The sequence below is a fragment of the Echeneis naucrates genome, chromosome 7 (assembly GCF_900963305.1).
Source record: "Echeneis naucrates chromosome 7, fEcheNa1.1, whole genome shotgun sequence".
NCBI classification, from domain to species: domain Eukaryota; kingdom Metazoa; phylum Chordata; class Actinopteri; order Carangiformes; family Echeneidae; genus Echeneis; species Echeneis naucrates.
This window is the reverse complement of record NC_042517.1, coordinates 18,554,542-18,579,690: the sequence shown is the minus strand read 5'-3', so window position 1 is coordinate 18,579,690 and position 25,149 is coordinate 18,554,542. Positions and strand designations below refer to the sequence as shown.

Below are 25,149 nucleotides of genomic sequence, written 5' to 3'. Positions count from 1 at the left end.
CTGCAACCTTTTCTTTTTGTAATGGAATGACATAATGACAATCAATTCGACTATGTGCTCAGATCTACTTAGTTACATTTGACTAATACACATCATTTTCATGGCTTCAGAAAATTCGGTCACATCATATATCTGCAAAATTATGCAAACAAATAGCACCAAACCCCTGCTGACAGAAATTGGGCTGAGTGAAATCAATAAGAGAAGAGAAGAAAGCAGGATGATTAACAACAAAAGCTGACAGGGGAGGGGCTCACTACCAGGAGCAGATAGAGCGAAACAGCAGACTGGAGTGTGGTTGTGGACACCACTGACAGGAGCCAGTCTGAGGAGGAGGCTCATCTCTTTCAGTGCACCTTTCAGGATTTGTCCTTCATACACTTAACTCCCTCCACATGTCTCTGCCTCCCATTCACTCACAAACCTCCCACTTCATGCACGTTATCTGCCTGTTTCTTTGATATTTAGATGACAAGAACCTGAAAAGCTTGACTCCTGCGGGCAAACCCATTTTCCCCTTTCGGACAGATTTGACTGTGACCACAGGATCCTAAGTTGCAGAGTCAAAAATGAAACCGCAAACACGGAAAAATACAGCAGAGACAATGTAATGTTTAAATATAAATTTGTATTTACAACGATATTAACATCAAGGAAAAAGGTAAGAAAAAAAACCCAACAGTATTTTACATCCTGTAATAATGACTGTATGTTTCCTAGATTTGTCTTCTCATTTCTTTAGCTCGGAGTTTCTTTCGATTAAAACAAAACACAAACATCTTTAAATATTTGTAGATCAATATTTCATATTCTTCATTGAGATTGGGATCAAAAACAAAACAAAACAACAACTCAAGAGCTTTTATTCTGTGTCATAATGACGTCAACTGTGAATCGTCCTTTCCAGCTTCGAAAACATTCTCTGGTGAAGTAATCATTTGGAGCACCACAATTCAACTGGCCGTAAGGTCTACAGAAAGGGAGAAACATCACAAACAAAAACTCAAACCATCTCAGCAGAACCAGACTCATCTCTACGCTAGATGGCCATATGATAAATGCAATTAAACATATTTTTTCAATGTATATTATAGGTTAGGTGCAACATTTAAAGCACACATGAGTACTTGCACGATCTACGTCAGGAACTGTCTCTAAGCATTGCAGGATGACAAACGAAAATCTTTGGATCGAGCGTGTGTTCAAAGGTAGATTTCCAAACAAATACCTCATAGGAAAGACAATGAAAATAAAGGCAAAGCTGAATGCAAAACAAAACAAAAAAGGATAATTAGACAACTTAAATGCTCTCTTGTGTTGCTTCCATTCCACTTAAACATCTGTGAACAAAACAAAAAGACTCATGAACAGTTATACAATGGGACTGATTTTTTAAGTCACATATCCGAGGCTGAAAAATCGATTCAGCAGCGGCCAGAACAAACAAATCTCAGGAGTGAAACTTTAAGTCACACATGGAAGCATGAGGTCTGGATCAGAAAATATCAACCTCACATACTGGTAAGACATCTAGGCCCCTAGAAGCCTAACACAATCATGTGTCAACTCTTTTTGTATAGGCATATTTCGTGTTTTCTCTTATTCTTTTTTATGTCAAAAGAAAAATAATTTATATTAAAAAAATGTGTTCACTAGCACCTCTTTAGCTGAGACTATGTCCTCAAGAAATAAAGAGAAATTGTGATTTGAAGACCACAAATAAAAAAGTGCTTTCCAAGAGAAAGAAAGTGGCAGTACGAAAAAAAATCTACACGTTCTGCTTACAAAAAGGAGGCCCTCCCTTTCTAACCAATGGTTAAAGTACTGAAAATAAAAGCTGACCTATGACAGAATAAGAAAATTACACTTTTAAATATCAAGCCTTACAATCTGTGCAAAAACAGTATGTGACCTACAAAAGCATATATATATTTATATATAGTACATTTGAAGCATATTTACAATTCATATTCACAGACAAAAGGAAAGAACAGCTCTGAACAAGACATCATTTCTAATACTGCAGTACCGTCAAGTCGAGTAAATGATGCTTCACCTTTGTCCTCAGAGGAAAACCAGGAGGAAGGATTATTGCTAGAAATCTGCACACCTACTCTGAAACCCAGCACTTAGTTGTGAGCAAATAGAGACATCAATTTCACTGTCAACCATCAATTCAATTTCTGCACTCATGGTAACATTGTAAATTGGTGCAAAGTAACCAAAATATCTGAAACATTTGGATTTAAAAGTTACCTCCAGAATGATAAAATGACCTTGTGAATCCATATAAATATAAGTGGAGTTTTGATCATCAATCGAAGTCTGTTTTTTTTGTTTGTTTTTTTTTTTCCAAGAGTGATTTTAAAATGACTTACAAACTATGAATTTCTCTCGTATTAAATTGGTACATCGTAGAAGAGAGGATAAAATCTGTGCTTTCTGCCTTTCTATTGGTTCCCACTTTAGAACAAAGATCATCATGGTTACCCATTTTCCTTTCAACGTCCCCCATTTTTCAGAGAGGAGAAACTTTGAAAGCACACACACACAAATAAGAAGTAAATGTCTGCTGCTATGCGTTATTTCTCGGGTAAAGGCCTCTATATTGCCACATTCCTTTTTGATGTTGGCCTTTCCTTAAAGTGCAATCAGCCAACAAATAATTCAGTCGTACTTTAGCCCAACAGCATCCAGGAGGATGAAACAATGTGCCCCACTGGTTCATGACATTCATTTGAGTGTCACAATCTGATGGCTTGTCATCTGTAACCACATTTACTTCGCATTGCAGAGACCTTCCAGGAGCAGCAGAGGGATGACAGACATAAATCTCACCAGGTTCAGAGACAAGAGAGGAGTCCCACATTTTTAGATCTGAACACAGCTTCATGGTACGTTCGACCAAGGAGAGGGTGTCTGCACACGTTTGTGATCCATGCAAAATTTCTGTCCACCTCCACTGTTGGAACCAGCGAGCGGTGTGAGGCACACTAAGGCACACACACTGCTCACAAAGAGAGGAATATTTAACTACAGGAGGAATCACAGAGCTGCCTGTCTGACAGTCTTGATGGGTTTATGAATAGGAAGGAGTCACAGTGTTACTGATATTCATGAACGCTGTGTGCTTTCATGTACGTGTTGGATGTACTACAGTATAATTTTCCTCAGGTTGCCTCTACTGGCCACGAGTCCAAAAAGGAGGTTTACTCCCCCATCTGGTGGGAGCGCAGCACTGCACACAAACACACACCACCTGGTCCTCCACTAATGCCAGTGCTGCAGTAGCGTCACATCTCTGAATGAAGATCACAGTGAGATATATGCATCTGTCACGATGTTCAGCAGTATTTCTGGATAGGAGGGAGAAAAAGAGAAAACGCAAACGAAAGGGAGAATCTGCATTAAACATGAATTCAAAATCTGCTCACAAAACAGCTGCCGGGATCAGACAGGTTAGATTCACATTTTCATGGATGGGCGGGTTTATCCTGACCTGTACTGACTTGTCCATATGTGTGGACATTACTCTATGACAACACTTTAATCTGCGGGTGGTTGGGAGGGGTTATGGGGGTGTATGGCGTCCCTGACCCCTTACAATGAAACTGATACAAGAGTCAGTTACACCAAAAATAAGCCTCCTCAATGTATATAGGACCATATCAACTGTGTTTTGAGTCAAAAACTGTACTTTTGTTTTAACTAAAGATGCAAAGGAATGGAACATTTCTGGTAAATTTGAAAAATCTTTGATGGGAAGTTAAGCTAATATTCCAAAAAACCTGGATGGAAGTTTTGGGAATGAACTTGGAATTTGGGGTCATTTGGTGAGCTGTGTGCTTGTGATTGAAAAATAGCATTGATATTCAAGCATACTTGCATCAAAGCTGGTTGGGCCAGGATTATGATACAACATTTCTTTGACTATATTTAAGTTTACTGTTAATGGTTAACATCAATATTTGTACATTTCTGGTTTATCCCCATTAATTCCCTTAGAAAGTTTCCAAATTTGATTATTCCCAGATTTTTGCAACCCCAGTTTTAACCACTCAAGACTTTTCTCCTCTCTGGACATACCTGATCAGGTCCCATAGGCATGCGTCCCATCACCATCGGGGTCATACCCATCTGTCCTCCCATCTGGCCCATGTGTCCACCTCCTCCACTGGCTGGCATGCTCCCGTTCATCATCATTCCTCCATACTGACCTGGATTCCCCTGCTGCCCAAACTGCTGTTGCCCTGGAGGTCCTTGCTGCCCAAACTGTTGTTGAGGGTATGAACTGATGAAGTGTAACAGGAAGAAATAAATGTTAGGCTGTTCACATTCAAGAAGAGACAAACTGAAGCAAAACTCTGAGACAACCATAGGGGGGTACATACCTATTGCGCCCCATGCCTCCCTGTGACCAGCCTTTCATATCTGTGCCCTGGTACATAGGACCCCCCTGCGGGTGCTGTTGCATCATGGGGTTTTGTGGTCCCAGGCGGCCGGGCATCATGGCATTAGGAGGACTCCCTGCTGATGGGCCAAATGAAGGATCTCCTTGCTGTCCCATCCCTGTGAAGATAAATAATCAAACAAGAGCTCACAAAAGGTAGAGGTAGTCAATTTGCATGATAAAAAAATAACAAAAGCAAAAAAGAAAACAATATTATAACCTGGGAGTGTGCTCTGATACTTACTATCCCTTCAATAACAACATAAGGACTCACTATAAAAAACAGAGACAGGAGAGATGTACAAAGACAACCGTCTACTGACTAAAAAACATTTTGGACACAAACTTTCCATTTACATGAACCCTACAGAGCACAGACTCACCACCAGGGAGAGGTAGTATTCTACTGAACAGCTCTGCAAACTCACCATAGTTCCCTCCGTAGCCAAACTGCTGGGGGCCTGGCTGGCCCATGTTTGGTCCTCCCATGGGGTTGTCCATGCCACCAGGAGCTGTGACGTTTGGAGGGGGGCTGAATCCACCTGCGGCTGCAGCAGCCGCAGCCGCTGCCGCCGCCGCCTGCTGCTGCTGCTGCTGCTGCTGCATCAGCATCATCATGCGCTGCCTCCTCATCTGCATGGTGACCATCTCCCTGCTGCGTTGAGCCATCATCTGAGCATTGAGAAACCCCGGCTGTGAAAACAATCCCATAATCAGCGAGGGTTTGCTTGTGACAATATTAAGACCTTCTATGAAATAACGTTTGAAAATGTGTTTTGTTAAAGATGAGTGATGATGTGGTTACAGTGAGATATGTAGAGGCAAGTAGAGACTTTGATTTTGAATTTCACATATCTGCAAAAGTCAGACAGACGCACAGCTCGATAGCTGCATCAGTGGTTTCCATGCAGCCTTTAACCTTTATGATGATGAATTTACAGTCAAGTTGCCCGACACAATGCCAGCCACCAGCCACAGAGATGAATCTACAAACAGACCGGGGCTCTAACAGCTTATCACTGGTGCAGTCATTACTGGGAACTGAAGCTTAAAATTGTTGAGACAACAGTGGATTCCAGCAGGAAGCAACTGTATCCTTTAACCACACTTAAGGTGTCACGTGGCCCAGAAGTGAGACGCATACCACAAAAACTGCAGTGTCCCTGTTTCAGATCCAGATAAGGATCTCTGTCGGCGTTTCTCTCCCTCCTTCCTTGGGGGAAGAGAGACTGCATTTCAACTATATAGTACTGAACAAAGTTAGAGAAACCTTCCCCAAAAATCTAAAAATAGTACACTGTATGTTTATTGTACAAGATTTAAGTAATGTCTTTATTAATGGGTAGATTTGTTACATGCCTCGAAAAAGAGCAATGCTTCTGGGTGTAAATAATGTTTTTACAACTGTTGGAAATCCACAACAAACATAAAACAGTTGCAAATAAGCAATTAAGTACATATTCGAAGTTGTTCATGTGTGGAATTTGGTTCTGGTTCATCTATTATAAAGAGGAGGTTACTGATGAATGAAAGAGCTAAAAGGATAAGTGTCCCACTGAAGGATAAACCTCAACCATGGGAATCGGGAAACCCAAAAGCAAGCTAACTGAATGATTAAATTAGATATATTAACCATAAATCAAACTATTAGATTTTGTCATCTACCTGTCCTCCCATGCCAGGCTGCATGCCAGGCCTCATACCAGGGTTGCCTCCCGGGTTCTCCATCTTCATGCCCATGCCTTGCCGTGTCTGATTTATGAACTGTGTATGAAATGAAAACATCAACAATAAGATGAGGCACATGTTACTTTGACCCTGTATCAAAGATAAATATACAACTTGCATTGATGATGCACTGTTTTGGCTGTTAGAAAAGTAGAAGTCTATGAAATGGGCTGAATTAGGCATCAGACATCACTAAAGCTGTAGGTCTAGGGTGCTATCTCTGGTTAAGATCCGCTCAATGGCAGGTTATATAAGGCTTTAAGGTCCAATTCATGGTTCGGGTTAGGGTTAGTTTACATGGTTTGCAGCTATATATTGAGAAAAATGTCAAATAAAAAAATCTCCACTGATTTAAAATGTTCATATTGGGATATCTAAATATGCAATTACAATAACGAAAACACTACACGCACACAAGGTTATTATTATTATTATTATTATTATTATAACTATCATTACACACCATATTGGAAGAGCAAGGACATAAGATAAGTATTTTCAGTGAAGCTGTTGAAAAATTTAGCTTTTTGTATTCATACCTGCTGTCCCTGCAGCCTCTGTTGGAGCTGAAGTCTCATGGGTTTGTTGGCACTCATCATTCTGGGTCTCATCATGTTGGCACGAGGGTGCCCCATGCTCCCCATCCCACCCATACCAGGAAAACTGCCACCTTGGCCCATCTGTGAGAGCATAGGCCCAAACCCCGCCTGCTGGGCCTGCCCCTGTATGGGGTTCCCTCCATAGCCAGACTGCATAGGCATGGCGGGGGGTCCAGGATAGCCCTGTCCATAGAGAGGCTTCTGGTCGAGCACCATGGAGGGGTCCTGTCCTGGAAAAGGCTCCAGCTGTTGCTCTGGCCCCTGGTTCTGGAGTAGAGAGGACAAAAGGGCAAAGAGAGAAGTTTGTCAAACTTCTTCATCTCATTGATTAATTTCCATTTGGTTGGCTCTGTAATTTTCTTTTTCTAAGCAGAACAGAAAGATCCCTCTGGGCTCATCTATCTCTTTCAGTGACAGAACGGCCTGAACACAGTGAGTCATGACTAAAATATCTAATGTGAAGACAAATACGGTGCTCACTCATGAGTCATGACATGTAGACTGCTCTTTTCTACTTTTCACTTCTAGGGGCGGCAGCATGGTGGTCAGTGACAGTGACAGTGCTGTCGCCCCACAATAAGGCTTGACAGATTTGGTTCCCGGCCTGGGACCTTTCTGTGTGGAGTTTGCATGTTCTCCCCCGTGCTTGCATGTTTCCAACACCAAGACATCATGTTTGGGTTAACTGGTGACTCTAAATTCTTCGTAGGTCTGAGTGAGAGCGGTTTTTTGTCGCTGTCTATCTCTGTGTGTTGGCCCTGGGATGGACTGGTGACCTGTCCAGTGACCCCAGTGTGACCTGGAATTGGCTCCAGCACCCCGGCGACCCGGTCACAGATAAAACGGTTGAAAATGATGAATGAAACTTCTAGAGGGATTTATAAGAGAGCCATTAGCACACTGTTTCCTTATTAAAACAAAAAAATCTTTAAGGCTTCACCTGGCTGACAAGGTCTGGGATGCCCAGAGCTCGGTCTATCTCCTCCAGAGCGATGCCATCTGTGTTATTCAGCAGAGAGTCCAGCTGGTCCAGGAGTGCCCGCTCATCACTCTGGCCTTCACTCGTGGTTGGAGGCACCAGGAGGTCATCCAAGGTGTTGCCGAACTGCCGTCTACATGAGAAAGAAAGTCTTCATAAGGCTTGATACAAACCTTCTCACTGAGCTCTCTGTAACTAGTTATTAATATGGACAATAGGGGATGTTGACTCACCTATTACCCTCCATTCCCATCATGGTATCAGGCCAAGAGGGGGACTGGTTGGGTTGACCCTGCTGGCTAAATGGGCTCATTCCCATGCCAATTTCAGCTGGGCCTCCTAAGCCAAAATGACAGCACATTTTATTTATGCAAACACAAGGTAATGCTTTTCAGTCCACCACTTTTGGCCAGACTGAAATATCTCAACTGCCACGTCCACTTGAAAATGAAGTGGAATCCTTTTGTCCTCAATTAATGTGTTGCTAACTCAGTTTAAAAATATACAACTATTAGTGGGAGGGGATTTTAATTTGGTAAGCTATGCATTAGTGGACTGTTCAAGTCCACCACTACCAGCAGACAAACCTCTCTCTCTTGCTTTTAAAGAACTACTAGAAACACAATCAATAACAGATGTATGGCGCTTGTTTAATACAAAAGCAAGAGAATATACATTTTACTCAAAGACTCACAACTCCTATATTGAATTGACTATCTCCTATTATCAAACTCTTTATTTACTAATGTTGCAGGCGCTACAATTCATAATCTCCTTGTCTCAGATCATGCCCCAATATCTATAACATTTTGTCCCACCAGTGAAAGGAATTTCAAGTCTAAACAAGGGAGTTTTAACAACTTATTGTTAAAAGATGACACTTTTGTTACATTAATTAAAAAGAACATCCTGGAATTCATTGAAATAAATATGAACCCGACAACCTCTATTTCGGAGAAAAACTGAAATTAAATCTAAGCTCAAAGATCTGGAGTTTAAACATATGAGAGACCCAATTGAATATTTCTTTAAAACAGGAATTACTTTTGACAAGGGCACAAGCAATGTTACATGTCTGCTTTTTCATTATATAAATTAAGAAGGTGACATTATGAAGACGGCGAAAAGGCAGGGAAGATGCTTGCTTATCAATTGAAAAAAACTTGAACAAAAACACTCTATATCACATTTCTATATGGAACAGTAATTGTATGATTATTAGAGATCACGGGGCTATTAATGACATATTTAGAAGTTATTTTTCATCCTTGTATAAATCTGAATATAAGGCCATTTGGCAAGATTTTAATAAATTCTTTAATAATTTAAATTTGCCAAAATTGAGGGACGAAAATAAGGGGAAACTAGAGGCATGTATTTCAGAGGAAGAAATTTACAATACAACTAAGTCACTGTCAAACAGAAAAGCACCTGGTAATGATGGATTTACAGCTGAATGTTTTAAATGTTTTTCAAAAGAAATCATGCCAACGCTCCTTTGCTTGTATAATCAGGCTGTGGAGGAGAAGATTATACCACCAACAATGCGATCAGCCACCTTTCATTGCTGCCTAAACCAGGGAAAGACCACCTAGATGTGAAAAACTATAGACCAATAAGCTTGCTTAATAACGATTACAAAATTTGCAAAAATGTTGGCAAATCGGAAAGAGGAAGTTGTCACATATTTAATTAATGTAGACCAAGTTGGCTTTATCTGTGGGTGGCTTCTATCTGATAACATGCGAAGGCTCGTGCAAACTATGCAGATGGCGAGCAGCATCCAGTGGTAGCAATATCACTGGATTCTGAAAAAGGTTTTGATTGAATTGAATGGTCGTACTTGTTTGAGACTCTTTCCAGATATGGTTTTGGTCCAAGGTGTTTACAGTGGATCAGAGCATTATATCAGGAACCTGTCTCAGTAATTAAGAGTAATGGAATGCTTTCAGCACCCTTTCAACTCTGGCGTTCAACTAGACAAGATTGTCTCCTTTCCCTGTTACTTTTTATTTTAGCCATAGAACTGTTGGCATGCGCTATTCGTCAGGATAAAGACATTACAGGCATTTTTATTGGTGGTTATGATTTCCAATTAAATATGTATGTGGATGATATTTTGTTGACGCTGTCCAAACCTTCACACTCTATACCCAAAGTTTTAGAAACTATGAACTTATTTGGCAAACTCTCAGGCTACAAGATCAATTGGACTAAGAGTGAAGCTATTCCTTTGAACAAATTCACACGTTTATGATCTTGGCCCTGCCCCTCTTATTTGGAGATCAGAAGGTATGACATATTTGGACATATTGGACTTAAATGCCAAACCCCTGTTAAATAACATAAAGACCTTAAAAGATGGTCTGCTCTGCCTTTTTCATTATGGAGGCGGGCAGAAGTGCTAAAGATGAATGTCCTTCCGAGACTGAATTTCTTAATGTTATCTATTCCTCTGTTTATTGAGAAATCTTGGTTTGACAGTGTCAACAAAATGTTCTCCTCTTTTTTATGGAACAACAAGATGCCTAGATTTAATTGGAAAAAATTATCCCTACCAAGAGATAAAGGGGGTCTTGGTATACCAGATCTTTATTCATACTATCTTTCATTTAATGCCAGGTATTCAATTACTTGGGGCTATAAAAAGAGTTGAGACAAAGGAAATTGGGATTGGCTCGAGGAACATCTTGTAAAAGTGAGGAACAAATTGGTGTCACTGTCTTCACTTTGGTACTCCCTTGCTCCATCCAAAAAGATGGACAACTGCATTATCAAGTTCTGATGTGACATAAGCAGAGAAATTCACAAAAGATTGGATTTTGCACACTTCATCCTCCCCTCAAATAGAGGAATTGTCTCAGGTTTATATTAATTGTTACTTCATTCCTCTTCAAACCCAAACCCAAACTCAAAGACAGAGTGACAATGGGTTGGGAACTCGATTTGGGAATTATATTTTCTTCTGAAGAGTGGGGAAACATTTGGTGTGACATTAAAACAACCTCCAAATCAGTTGCAATACCACTGAAAATTCTTCATAGAGCCTATATTACGCCCTCTAAACTTAAAAAAATAGATCCAAGTGCTTCAAATCTGCGTTGGCATAAATGTGGGAAAGTGGGGAACCTGATTCACATGTGGCACTGCCCGGCAGTCAAGTTATTTTGGATGGAAGTTTGCAAGTTAATTTCAGTGATTGTTAATATAAATATTGCTCCATGCCCATCTGTGTGTCTGTTGGGTCACAGGGCTGTACAATTAAAAAACAGACGAGAAAGGAAAACAGTGGGTTTAGTCTTTTTGGCTGCCAAAAGAATGATTTTGTCAAATTGGAAAATTCAGAAACCAAATTGTTTTTCTACTGAGACATTCTTGTCTGAGTTTTTTTAATCTTTTAGGTATAGAGCGAATCACAGATACATTAAATGATACCAAGAGACAGATTGTATCATCGTCATCAATATTGTGGTGATTTAATTCTTGTTTGGATGAACTGTTAAACTGAAATAATAAGATAAATGTTTGTAATTGCTTGTGTCCTGACTTTGTTAGCGCACCTACCCATGTATACGATATTTTATTTTATTTCCTTTTGACAAATGAACTAATACTTAAATTAGAGCATGCACTAACCCCCCCCCTGCTGTAGCTGTGAAATTGTTTGCTTGTGTGAACTGTCATGTATTAACATCTAAAAGATAAATTAAAAGAAAAAAAAGAAAGAAGTGGAATCCCATTGAAATCAAACTACTGTTTAATGTTAGTTCCTAATTATCTATGATAAGTTGGTAAACATTTTATGAAACACCCACCGTGTGGGCTCCTCTTTTTTCACATTCTTACCTGACTTTTAGGTAAATTCTTGAACAACATGGGAGCTAGTGTAAAACACATACCCATATCCATGAGTTGTTGCTGCAGCATTGACCTGCCGCCCGGTAAGCTGTTGGAGCGGCCGACCATGGGTCCTGACATCATGCCCTTGCCATTGTTGTACTCCATGCCTGGGCGCATCATTGGTGGGTGTCCTGCAGAGCCTACGGGACTGGCACTGGAGCGAGTAATCCCCCATTCACCTGACCCCCCCATGGGAGACCTCTGTGGAACCATGCCTCTATTCATTGGTCCTAGAAATGAATAAACACCAGACGTCCAACATTTACTATGTTGTAAAAAGGACCTGAATTGGTTAACAACCTATTAATGGGGAATGGAGGGAGGCAGACAAAGGAGGGAGACAAAATGTGCTGGGGGGGGGGGGGGAATGCGTTGGTCACTGGAACACTCACCTATGTTTCCTGGGTAGCTGTCTGGGCTGCTCATTATGTTCTCCTGCTTGATAAGCACAGGGCGTCTACCTGCTCCTCCAGGCCCACCAGGAGGCTTCCCTTCCATGGACATGGCCCTTTGGAAGGGCCCCCGAGGTCCCGGCCCCATGCCTGGACTCCCTGTAAAAAATTAGAAAAACAGTTCAACTGGGTTTGGTGTATTAAAATTTTATTAAATATTGTCTGTGCTCATGAATTTAAAAGTGGGTGATCAGGGAAAAATAATATCTCAATTCTGAAATCTTACAGCTTTAATCCATTTCTATAATGTTAAAATATGAAACATTGATAAAATAAAACAACTGAACAAATCATTTCTTTCATAATGCACTTCATGCACTTTTTACAAACAATAAGTTTTCTCTCATGAATAATAATTTATTAAGAGGACGAGCATGTAATTCTTTTCAGGAGAAAGTACACTTTGTATTTACAGATGTCTTTCAAGTTTTAAAATAACATTAGTGAGAATTTGTTATTATGACAGGGATATATTTTCACTGTGCAACTGTGAATGTGGCCACAGTACAGAGTTAGAAACAAAAACTAACTTTTTATTGCTGAAAGCTGTTTTAAATCTTCAATTTGCTTGTTCAAATTTTTTTTTTTTTTTTTGCGTTACATTCCAGCTCCAACTTACGGCCAAAGATAAAGAGTCAGAAATAATCAGGGTTGTGTTGTAGCAAAAACAATGATGCCAGGTGTTGTTTGACAGGCATTTTATATTGATCACATCACATACCCTGGAGGTTATCATCAAGGCAACCTTGAGGTTTGGTCCCTGGGTCATTAGCTCCTCCCCCTCCAGCTTGGTCTGGATAAAAGTCAGAGCTTGAACCCCTCAGATCCCCTAGAATAGACTCCAGGTTGTGCAACTGAACACCAAAAATTAACAAAATTAGTCATGTAAATGTCACATTTAACCAATCCATGTGTACTGCCATGCTGTTTTTGGTATGTTGCAATTGCAATCATCTAATAATTTTACGCAAGAAGCAATCTTACATCATCAGGTGGTTCTGACTTGATCTTGCCGTCAGGAAGTTCAGGTGTGGGGCCAGTCCCAGATCCAGAGCTGTTTCGTGAAGGGCCACCAGCAGCCCCTGGAGGCCCCTTCCCCTCTAGCTCCTCTAGTTTAGGTTTTACATCCACTGGCTCTTTGGAATCGTCCTTGTTGAGGAGGTAGTGGAGGAGGGCGTGGGTCTTTTCCTTCTTGGGGCTATGCTGCTCTTGCTTAGGCTCAGTGACCAACCCAGACCCAGTCCCAGCCCCTGATCCTCCTGTTCCAACTTCACTGGCCTCCTGGTTCCCAAGTGACACCTTTCCTGTAGCCTCTGCTGTGATTTTGGCGACTTCATCTGGAGTATTGCCATTTTGAAGAAGCTTGTGGAGGATCTTGTGCTTTTCTTGTAGCGAGCCTGTGTAGTGAGCTGATGATATCGATGTTGACACTCCCCCTGCCCCACTCGCCTGACCTGAAGTGGCACTGGCTGAAGAAGAGGAGACCCCAGTGGACGAGGGACTAGTCATGCCTCCAGCGGGGTCCTTACTGTCTGATCCTGCAGGAGTGCTGCTGCTGGCTGGTGGGGGTGGTGGAGGGGGACCCGTTGACCCACTGCTGCCAATTCCCAGCTCCTCAGTTGGGGAAGTTAGCAACTGCAGCAACTTCTTATGCCCTTTACTGTCTGGCACCCTTCGAGGGGGCTCAGTGCTGGCCACCCCGGCTTCATTGCTCCCCTCTCCAGACTCTTTAGTCACCGTAGTTGCCTGACTGTCTGATCGGTCTCCAGAACTCTCAGACTGAGGATGCTGATGATGGTGGTGATGATGCATGGGGTGGTGATGGTCATTAGGTCCAGGTCCTAAGCCTCCCACTGGGCTTTTTGAGCCATCTTGGCCTGGTTTGACAGGCTGGCTGGGCTGAGAAGAGGAGGAGGAGGAGTGGATGCTGGGGGAGTTGTCTGGTTTGTGGGCTGGTGAGGGCGATGTTAAGGTGGATGGGAGGGAGCTCCCTACTCCCTCACTGATGGCTTGTAGGGCGTTCAGGGAGCTGCTGGAGAAGGTAGTGGTGCTCCCTCCACTTCCCCCACTACTGCCAATGCCACTCATAGGAGAGTGTATGCCTGGAATGAAAGCAAAGATTAAATAAGAAACAAATACATCAAATTGTAATGATACTTTCTGGACACTGATTGACTTACCTCCAGGTGAGAACTGGTTGGCACCCATTTTTGGGCTCCCTCGGTTTCGAGGTGACATCAGCAGTCCCTGCTGGTGACCCCCCATCCTGGGGCTCCCTGAAGGACTGTTCATGCCACTGAGTCCAAACCCACCACTGCTCTGGAATGGGGGCTGCTGAGGGTGCTGCTGCATACTTTGGCCTGGGTGATTCATGGCACTAACCTGATTCATGTGCCCCATTTGATTTATCTGCATCATACGGCTGCCCATGCCTCCGCCTCCACTTCCTCCTCCTCCACCACCCCCTCCATACATGGAGCTGCCTCCCATGGGACCCATGTGGCCCATGTGACCCTGATCGTTCATGCCGAAGCCCCTGTTCATGTTACCCATGCCGCCCATGCCCCCCAGTCCCATTCCCCCACTGGCATTCATGTTCATTTGGGTATTTGGATTGGGGCCTCCCATGCCCTGTTGTCTCATAGTGTTCGGCATCATGCTCCCACCCTGAGATGAACGGTAACCATTTGATTCTCTGTGTGGAAAGACAAGGAAAAAAAAACAAACTTGTTTGAGTTTGAGAAAGAGCAGTTTGAAAACTGCTAAAAACCTTGAAAACACTAGAGACTCCTTAGAAATGTAAGTAAAACAGCATTCTCTGTGTGGACTCTTTTCACTGTCATCAGAACATCAGTGCACAAAAGCTACTTCAGCTGTATGTATGGCATTAATACCTTGGGTGGCTTGGTATTAATGCTGCAAGTGCTTTTTTTGTCAATACAGCAAATTGCATATCCTTTGCCCTGCTTGAATTGAGTGTGTATTTTCAGTTTTTTATTACCTCTGCAGTAGATGAGTGGAGATGAAGCCTTGCGGCTCGTTGCTCATTGGGTGACGGTACAGTTTGCTCTTGGTCTGAGCTGTGACTGGAGTGCCATCAGAGAGAGAGAAGCGGTACAGGGGTGTCTCAGCGTGACCCTGCAGAAAGGCTGTGCAGACACACAAAACGACTGATTATCACCATGAAACACTTACCTGATAACAAAGGTCATCAATCGCTACCGTCATGTTAAAACCAACTCTGTGATTACTACAAGGATCGATGTTGTATTGCTCAGACATTCATATTCATGAGATCAATACTAATACACTAATGCATGAGGTGTATGTTTATATATTACACCAACAGGTCTCATTGAGAGTCAGAGTGTCTTTCTAAAGGGAGGCCTTGGCCAAGATATGTAGCAACAGTTAATTAAAAACAAATAATTTCAGTCAGAGAATACACTGTTTATAGTTGTAAGCGTTAGAATAGCATTGTAAGATAGAGTGAACACAGAGTGAATAAAATACAGAAACACTGTGATGCATTTGCCTCAGGCTCTTTTGTTGTGGCTTTAACAGAGCTTCACAAGGTGACTTCACTAAATTTTAAGCATTTTCAGCTAACTCTAAGCGGGTGTTTGCTTATGTGTGACCCACCTTCATGGTAGTGACGTTTGTGTGACCATGGTTGCCCGTCACTGTGCTGCAGGAACATTTGAATGCAACGTCTCAAGAGATCCTCCCAGCCCGGACGCATTGACGCTCGCAGAGAATTTTGGTCGATCTGGATCAGTTTACCTTCCAAGGAGGACAGACCGGCAGAAGTGGAGGGAAAGAAACAGCAGAAAGCAGAAAAAAGACAAAAACATTTCATGGATGGAAACAAGGAAACTCTGGGTTTGTTTAGTGAGCATTTTCAGTGTTCATCCCTCACCTGAGAGCTCATGCCGGGTATTGAAACTCTCTGTTCTCTCCATGGCTGTTACCCGACGGGCCACACAGATCATACATGACTGCAGGTCTGTAAGTGAGACGAGTGTCGGTAATGCTTAATTATCACAGTATTTTCTGCTTTAGGTTTTCACAGGAATATGCAAAGTAGTAGATTTTGGACAGATAAATTGTGAAGTTGTGATGTTGAGTAGAGTTGAGATGGGCCAATGATTTTAATACCTGTTGTTCTTTTTACAGTATAAAGCAATTTTACACAGATTTATATCTCAGTTTCAAATGATGATGAACTCAGTGTGAAATTACTTAATTTAAATTCACTTTTATAACTATAAGTGAAAAGCCTAAAAAAATATATGTATATGTATTCATATATATATAAATATATGTGTGTGTGTGTGTGTGAGAATACGCTTTTCTCAAACAATGAAAGTCATAATATGATGTCTCCTTATCACAAACTGAAGTGTGCGACTGTGCCAATGTACCTTCCCCCTCCTCAATCATGGCCTTGGGCTGAGTAAGAGCAAAACATTGCATGGTCTCGTAACGCGGCCCTGCTGGGCCCTCCTCCATGGGGCCGTGGACATGGCCAAATTTGACCAGCATCCGGCAAGTGAAGGTGTGACTCTTCTGTCGGACCGCCTCGCCTCCCCACGAAACCCCATTTACTAAAAGGAAACACATACAGACACATCTTGCTGACAGAGCTTTACACTGAGGAGTCAAATGGAATAAGCATCCATCTCTTGAGACTGAAAACCCTCAGCACAATGGAACCATAATGTAATCAAGTATCACAGATTACTCACAACCTAGCCTGCCATACACACACGCATGCAGACACACAAGACAACAAAGAAAACAAACAAAACCGTTGTGCAGCATGAATTTTCCCTCCTAAATTGAGTAGCAGAAGTCTCTCCTGCTGTTAGGATCCCTGGCTAAATGGACCATAGGATTAATGTAGCCAAGATGTCGATTTCCAATATTTCTCCCTCTCAGTCGGCTCTGCAGCAGGCAGAGGCCAGGGACACTCAGCCATCTATCCTCATTTAGACCCCGACTCCTCATCACAGCACATACACACAGATTCACACACATGTTCACATTTAGACAGGGTCACCTTCACAGGGGAAAGAGAGGAAAAGTAAAAAAAAAAAGAAAATAAAATAGGAGGGGGGGCTAAGCCTTATCAGGGTCTCGAGTTGGCTGTAGGTCTCTATCTGGCAGGTGCACTGAGGATACAAGAGCGAACGCAGGAAAGTGGGACATGTTGAGGGGATGGAATGGTAGTGGAAGGAGAGGGGATGAGGGGGTAGGGGCTACTAATAGTGAGAGATGATTGAACATGGCCTTGGATTCTGCTCCTCAACAGATGAGCAGGTCAGACACACTAAGCCAACAGCGGGGCAGGACAAGAGGGTCAAAAGACAGACACACTGGCTGACTACAAAAGCTCACCCCATGTTTTTTTGCATGAGTGACTTTATTTGTAACTGTATGTGTCCATAGTGGGTGCCTGTGTGCATGTCTGTGTTTTTAACTGTAGCTGGTGTGGTCAGCGGTCATCCCACAGGAATGTGCAGAGAGAGCACAATTCATTCATGGGTCCAAAAGATAATGAAGGGGCAGTGCAGCAGAGCGAGACACAATGAGGGGTGGGAGCGCAGGGAGAAGCAAGTTGAGAAACAGACAAGCACAATATTCATCTTAGTAGGCAGCCATATTAAGTATGAATGAAGCTGAGAAAGAGTGAGTTGAGAATGGCACAAGGGAAGTGCAGAGGAAAAGCAGATAAAAGATGACTCTTGAAAGATAAAAAGAGTGAATGGCTAAAGGAGTGTGCAGGGGGAAGGGGAGGAATAAATGAGAGAATGTGTCAATGACATGTTGGAGCCGCTGCTGCTTAGGAACATTACAGCCGAGTTAATCAAGTAGCAGGTTCAGTCGAGCACATATATTCATAATTAATCAGCTTCATAAATAGTGCTCTGTGCACATGCCCGTGGCTTACACACACACACAGCACTATCAGTACTATGCAGTAGTGGTAAGTACATATGCATGTAAATATACGCACTCCAGCATATACATGCACATGCAAACACACAGTGAATTAAGTAGAAGAAAGCGTGGAGGTGCATTATTCAGCAGTAAGTAGTTTCCAGATGGCTACCATGGGATCTGAATAGAGCTCAGACCTGTTTTATACTGTCTGGACCACTGAGTGTGACTGACAGCTGCGCTACGCTCTGCCTGCTTAGCACCGAGTGGGTGGGTGGGTGCTTCTGTGCACGAGTGTTTTGTCAGGTGTGTGTATGTGTGTATGTCTTTTTCTGAAAAGCTCTCATGCACATGAACAGGCTTCCCAGGAGCTCCTCATTATAATAAGAGCAAGAGTTAAGAACGGAGGAGCATGAATAAATAACTGAGTTATTATATCAGCATACATGCAGAGTTTTTTTTATACCTGGGCCCTGTGGAAGATGTCAAGCAGTGCTTACTTCAGTGCAGACGTAAAGCTTCTCTAAGAGTGTCTTCTTGTGTGTGTGTGTGTGTGTGTGTGTGTCTGTGTGTGTCTCACTGTTGGACTTGGGCAGGTTCTTGTGTAACTCCTCTCTGTCGTCCTCATGGAGAATGTTGTACACACTGGTGTTGATTAGCTCCTCCTGTTTGTACTGCAGGTACTGCGTCACATTGTCCGACACAAACACTATGCTGCCCTCTCGGTTCACCACAAACAAGAAGCCATCCAGAGCCTGGGGGGAACACAGCGACAGGAAGTCACCATCAGTCCGGCAGGCCGAAATAAAACGTGGAATAGATAGCATTCTATGTAGTGGCTGGGACTGCCAGACTCACCTGCAGCAGGAGAGGCCCCAGGTGATCCTTGTCGATGACCCCCTGACCTGTTGAGGAAACGTCTGACTTCTGAACATCATCATTGTTGGATGACGCTTTTCCTGTAGGTGTGGACAGGGAGAGCAAAGAAAGGAAATATGTTAAATAAAAAAACAGCAGGAAACAGCACTTTAAGCCCTCTGCCTGTAAAGAAGCCCAGAAAGAGAAAAGTAAAAACAAGGTGAGCGCATCAATACCTGAAACCAGTGGAAACGGCCAGTTATTCACTAATCTATCTGTACCAGCAGGGGGCAGCGTTTCTCAATCTTCACTTTTATTCTTTTTTCCTTTTTTTGAGGGGGGGGTTTAAAATTACAGGTGAGGAGGGAGACGGATGGAGGCAGGTTTCTCCGAGGAGCCCATCAGGAGGAGTAGAGGGTTGGGTGCATGTGGAGCAGGTAGCAGCCGTCCTCATGCTTTATATTCAGTGTCAGACTCGGAGGGACTGTCTGGTAGGCTGGGGCTGAGAGAGAGAGCATGGGAGAGCGCTGGAAAGGCTCTGGAAGCTGTAATGGTGCAGGGCAGGAACTGAGGCACCTGAATTAATGGAGGGGCTGAGGCTGACCGAAGGAGAGAAAGACAGACTGATAAAGACAGACAGACAGACGAGATGGACTGAGGCTGACACAGGGTGACGTGGACGGAGATAATGCTTAGAGAGAACGGCTGGTATTTGCGCTGTTTTATTAATACAAGGTTTAGTTAAGAGGCGGGGGCTGCTCGGCTACAGGAATCATTCTATCTGATTAGGTCCCAAGGGGAAGAGATACCCACACAAAGAAAAAAAAAAAAGGCATTGCTGCCTATAGCCAGTCTCTGTGAAGTTGACTAGAGAGGGACTGAAAGAAAGGGAGAGAGGAAGAGAGTGAGAAAGAGACAGAGTGCGTGAGAGACAGAAAGAGAGAAGCTGCACTCCATCAGTTCACTCAATATCTTAAGATGCTGGGGGCAAACCTGAGGATGCTGCAATTCTTTGTGCTGCAATACAGATGAGACATGAGGGGAAAAAGCAGGGAAGCAGAGGAGGAGGATATGCAGGAGCAGGGAACATTAAATACATGTGAGATGAAGAACTGGAATGGCTGTAGAGAAAAGAACAAAATGAAGACAGGGAGAAAGCACAACTGAAATTGAGAGGAGTGGAAGAGGAACAGGTAGAAAGAAAGAGACAAGTCTAAATGCCCGTGTCATTATGTCTTCACTTCCTGTAACTATAGCAACCTGTCAGCAGCCAATCAGGGCCAGCTGGAGCCTCTTCCCCTTCCTGTCGAGGTGGCAGACACTGACTGAGCTGTGCAGAAACAAGAACAAAATTCACCACCGGCTCTCCCCCTTGATCTCAAAAAATTCACCTTGAGCAGAAAAATTTAAACTGACACAAGCACGGATGGACGTGTTAAAAATGTCCATTCTGCCCTGATGGTGCAAAGCAAATGTCTCAGCCCTGAGTGTTAAAACACTCACAGAAGAAATGACCGCTGAAAAATGGAGACAGGACTATGACAACAGCAGCTGTAACAGAACTAATAATTTGGCAGTTCAGTAGAATGGTTGGGCATATGATTACCTGCAAACGTCCAATTAAACAGCCCCTGGCGAGGCCAGCACACAGCTGTGCATGCCCATAACACACACACACAAACATGCACGCATGCACACGCTTACACACACAAATGACAGGTTCACAAAGCATTGCCAATGTTTCCTCCCAAACATAAACAGTTGAGGCTGTGAAATTTGTGGGAGATGAATGACTGATTCGTCCTTGCACCTGGGTTCTGAGGTGCGGGTGTGTGTGTGTGTGTGTGTGTGTGTGTGTGTGTGCGCGTGCATGTGTGCATGTGTGTGTGCTAAACCCAAGCTGTCCCTTCCTCTTCTCACTCCCCTCAACACCTCACCCTGCACTTCCTGCACACACCCCTTGAACGGTGCCTCGTACTTGCTGTGCAGCTGTCTGGCTGCGGCCTTCAGGGTTTCACAAACTGTGTCCACTCACCCTGCTCTTTGATCAGGCGGATCTGGCGCACCGTCTCTTTGAGGATGGCACATTTGTCTGGTTTGACGTTGAAACTGTCGATGTCACTGAGGTTGGCGGAGATCAACTCTGCTAGCTCCTCTATGTATTTGCTCTCCTGCTCCCGACGCTTCCTCTCACACCTGCGGGGGCCCAACATGCACAAATTAAAGCTAAGCTAATGCTACTCCACTTTTCTAAAATTGTTGGAGCTACATTTGTATGTAACTCAGAAACTGTTGGACTGCTATGGTTTTTCCTGGGTGGTTATGTGCTATAGTTTTTCTTGGTTCTCGGAGTGGTTGGGGGATTTTTCTTTTTTTTTTTTTTTTTTTTTTTTTTTTTAAACTGGGACAGAACCAGGCTAGCTGTCATGCTCAGCTAAGCTAACCAACAACTGGCTCTAACTTTAACTTTCATAATTGGCATCCAGACACAAGATTGGTGTTTATATTCTAATTTTAATCTCAGCAAAGAGTGAATGAAAGATACCAAACTTGATAGAAATAAGTGTACATATTGTTGAAGCTTTTTGCATAGTGTGAGGGTGATTATATTTCAATCGCACTTTTTTTGAGTTCAATGCTCTGAACTTCACTGCATTTGTGGCTTGGAGTCAGTGTGTTATATACATACAAAACTACATACAATATTTGGTATTTTTTTTCCCTACACTTTTGGTCTCGTGCTCATCACAGCATAGATCAACAAAAAAATACACATAGTCTGGTCTACAGAAACCAATGACCCAGTAGCCCACTTTTCTGCATTTCCTTTCTCTCATGCTTATCACACTCACTCACCCCAGACCAGGCGTGTCACAAGTGGAGAGCTTGCGTTTCCGATTTTCTGAGCTCAGAGGCTCCATGGAGTTCTCCCCCAGTCCGCTCATCGTGAACACATATCAGCACCTGATAGCAAGAAGCACACACACAAACACACAAATGAGAATAGGAGTTGAATACAGACAGAGAGGGGATTATACTGTAGCTATTAACCTTCTTGCTCTATAAGTAATTGTGAAGCGAAAAAGGATTGTGAATCTTAATTTTGAACTCAGAAAAAAATAAGCAACACAAAGGCAGGTTGTAAAGTGGATACATGGTTAAATATGCTTACATCATGCAAATCATATTCTCCAAGCAGACTCTGACGAACATAAACATGTCTCGTCAGCCTCCTCCTCCTCACTGGAGAAAAAGAGAGTGAGCATTTGAGGTTGTGTTTGTTTGTGTGTGTGGGCCTGTGCATGTGTGAGTTCATTAGCTCATATGGTACAGCCACACACACACACACAGGATTAGCAATGTCTCTGATGATAAGCCACACTGCACAACTAACCCCGTTAGACAGCCGTCTGTCTCCCATAATGCATCACATTTCGTCTTCAGGAAGTGAGCTGATAAAGGTTGTGGGGAAGAGAAGCAGATGGGACAAAAGGACATGAAGAGGGGGAGGAAGAAGGAGGAGAAGGGAATAGAGAGATAGAAGGGAAGGAATAAAGGAGGGCGGCAGAAGCTGGTGCTATAAAGTGAGCTCTGATTGGTCACTTTCTTTGCCACAGTGACAGCAGCCGACACCGGGGAAAGGTAGGAGGGAGGGAAAGGAGGATGGAAGGAGGACGAGATGAGAGGAAAGTAAATGACATGGAGATGGAGCAGAAATATAGTGGGAGACAGAATATAAAGAGAAAATGCAGAACGAATAATACATTGTTGAGGAGGGGGTTTCCAGAGAAAGGAGGCGGTGGCAGTGGGGGGGGGAGAGAGAAAAAAAACAAAACAAAACCAAGAAAGACAGGAGGGAACGGGACCAGGTGAGACGAGGAGGAGATGTACCATTCAGACTGTCTGGTGTGTGTTTTGAATGCATGTGTGGCACACAGAGTGGGCTGAAAGCCTTCAGTACCCCTCTTAACCTTCACAGCCGGAGCAGCTTTTTCATTCCATTGATTACATGGTTATCCTCTGACCAGAGCACTGCCTCGCCTGCATAGCAAATCAGGCCAACGGCAGGGGAGAGATGCCGGCCTGTTATTTAATCATCATTGCATCAATGCACCATCATTTCGAACGCCTTCTTGTGGGATCAGAGCAGTCCATGAAAATGTCTGATTGTGTTTGGATTTTTTTTGTTGTTGGACAGAGAAGGTTCTAATCTGCAGTTGTGCGCTCTTGGCTCACAGAAAGATCACATCCGGCTAAAACGAGCAGTAAACACACCTTATTGAGACAGAATCAATAAGAAAGCTGCTTTCATGCGTGTCTTCCAAAACCGTGTGGAACACAGGTGTATTCCCTTGCAAGACAACAACAGGGAATACTTGTGAATCTTCTTCTAAAAGCAAGAGATGCTCTGAAGACGTGTTGAACCTCTTGCTCAATCCCTGTTGCTTTGAGTTTCTTTCAAATTATTCTCTTTTAATCCCTCCCCTGAGTCCTTCCTATCTGACTGTCTGACTGTCTCGTTGCCTTTGTCTGCTTGCCTACCTGCTTTTCCTCTTGCCTATCTTCCTGTCTGCCTCCCTGTGTGCCCATCTACCTGCCTCCCTGTCTGCTGCTCATCATTAGACATAATCCCCGCTTGCTGTTGTCTGATGAAACCTACCACAAGGGAAACTACAGAAAAAGCAGCGAGGGGGATGTACAAAGTCAGAGGGTTCAGAATTCAAAGAGCCAAAGCAAAGTGTTTGAGTGAAACTCCATCTTCGCTCCTCTGCCGATCGAGCCTGCCCGCCCGCCTATTGATGGAGTTCTCAAAGGGGGAGTTGCTCTAATTGCAGAGTGAATGAGGCGGCCCCAGAGAATGGTTGATTAGGAGGCTGCTGAATGCCCCAGGGAAATGGGTCACCTCCAGCCTGGTGCAGGCTGCCCGCTTTTCCAGTGCAGGGAGAAAGTCAATTACATGCCACAGGCAATGGGGCCTGGTGGCACAGAGGCAGAAGGGCTGTGGTGGGTACAATACAGCAGCAGGGGGGCAGTGGAATTGAGAAGCATAGAGAAGTAAATGCTAGACGGAGATGGCAGGGCAAAAGGGGTGAGGCGGATGGACACTAAGACAGCAATTTAAAGGAAAAAGGCTGAGATGCATTAGATGTGAGAGAATGGAAAAAAAGTAAAGAAAAAGTAGATTTCCTTCAGTTGGACTAATGCATATTTTGAATTAGACCTCAGGACAATTTGAATGGGAATGCTGGATATTAACTCAGGAAGGTAATGTCAAGTTTGTCTGTCAGTGTGAGCCAAAGGACATAACACTTTATGAAAAGAAAAGGTGTTGTTGTTCAACCTTTCAGGATCATGACACATGCTTGCATGAGCTTGGACATTTGTATCGTAATTTCAGAGTCACATCTTCACCAAACAGCTTCAAAGTCCCCTTCAGATATCTAAGACAGTTCTATCCTAAAGCAATGCTATTTTCATACACACACACACACACACACACACACACACACACACACACACACACACACACACACACACACACACACACACACACACACACACACACACACACACACACACACACACACACACACACACACACACACACACACACACACCACACATCACCAGGGAAGACTGCCCCTCTATTGTAATGATGACTTGCTGCTACATACAGAACGGGCTATTTCGAAATGCAGTGCAAGTTTTAATTACATTTCTTGAGAAACTGATATTCAGGGTGCTTGTGACTTAGTCAAGAAAACAAGAGCAAGTCGCATCCCAGTGTACCACTATAGTATCCAGAGTGATCAAGAATGATTCTTTCGCCCTTCTGCAGACAGGTATAGGTAGGTGCATCCATGCAGCCAAACAGTGGTGAACTTTCAGATTGTTCCTCCAGATTGTCTGACCCTATTCTCAACCCTGATCTTGACCAGAGGGATTTCAAGGGGTCAGTACCTTTTACCCACATATTTTACTGGTTATTAGATGGCTGTGAAAAGGAGATCACTCAGGTCAACACTGCTGTGGCAACACCGGGGTGGAAGCTAAACCAACGGAGGGCTGCCACAGGACAGTGACCCTGGGATCACTGCTCACCAGGAACCACACTGGCTTTACAGCAAAACCAGAGGAAACTGCTCAGCTCATAAAGTAGAAAACATGCAGTCCGACCCCAGTGAAGTTTACATGCAGGTGTTGGATGTCCAGTTTAAAAACTCTCACACATCGACAGGA

At 43.3% G+C, this 25,149-nt stretch overlaps 1 protein-coding gene across 1 annotated transcript in view; it reads right to left on the bottom strand.

Moving 5' to 3' along the window:
- Positions 1-608: 608 nt before the first annotated feature.
- LOC115046162 (nuclear receptor coactivator 3-like) overlaps positions 609-25,149 on the bottom strand; it is a 58,005-nt gene continuing 33,464 nt past the window's right edge. The window contains exons 2-22 of the mRNA XM_029506353.1: positions 21,766-21,873; positions 20,945-21,105; positions 18,910-19,010; positions 18,632-18,806; positions 16,533-16,715; positions 16,028-16,114; positions 15,751-15,891; positions 15,110-15,257; positions 14,289-14,803; positions 13,093-14,210; positions 12,830-12,962; positions 12,049-12,207; positions 11,656-11,886; positions 7,990-8,095; positions 7,718-7,889; positions 6,718-7,044; positions 6,116-6,214; positions 4,879-5,143; positions 4,392-4,569; positions 4,087-4,291; positions 609-3,356 (exon numbers count right to left, since the gene is read on the bottom strand). Of these exons, the coding sequence (XP_029362213.1) occupies positions 3,345-3,356; positions 4,087-4,291; positions 4,392-4,569; positions 4,879-5,143; positions 6,116-6,214; positions 6,718-7,044; positions 7,718-7,889; positions 7,990-8,095; positions 11,656-11,886; positions 12,049-12,207; positions 12,830-12,962; positions 13,093-14,210; positions 14,289-14,803; positions 15,110-15,257; positions 15,751-15,891; positions 16,028-16,114; positions 16,533-16,715; positions 18,632-18,806; positions 18,910-19,010; positions 20,945-21,105; positions 21,766-21,854 (4,605 nt within the window). The 5' untranslated portion in view covers positions 21,855-21,873 and the 3' untranslated portion in view covers positions 609-3,344. The remainder of the gene's footprint in view (positions 3,357-4,086; positions 4,292-4,391; positions 4,570-4,878; positions 5,144-6,115; positions 6,215-6,717; positions 7,045-7,717; positions 7,890-7,989; positions 8,096-11,655; positions 11,887-12,048; positions 12,208-12,829; positions 12,963-13,092; positions 14,211-14,288; positions 14,804-15,109; positions 15,258-15,750; positions 15,892-16,027; positions 16,115-16,532; positions 16,716-18,631; positions 18,807-18,909; positions 19,011-20,944; positions 21,106-21,765; positions 21,874-25,149) is intronic.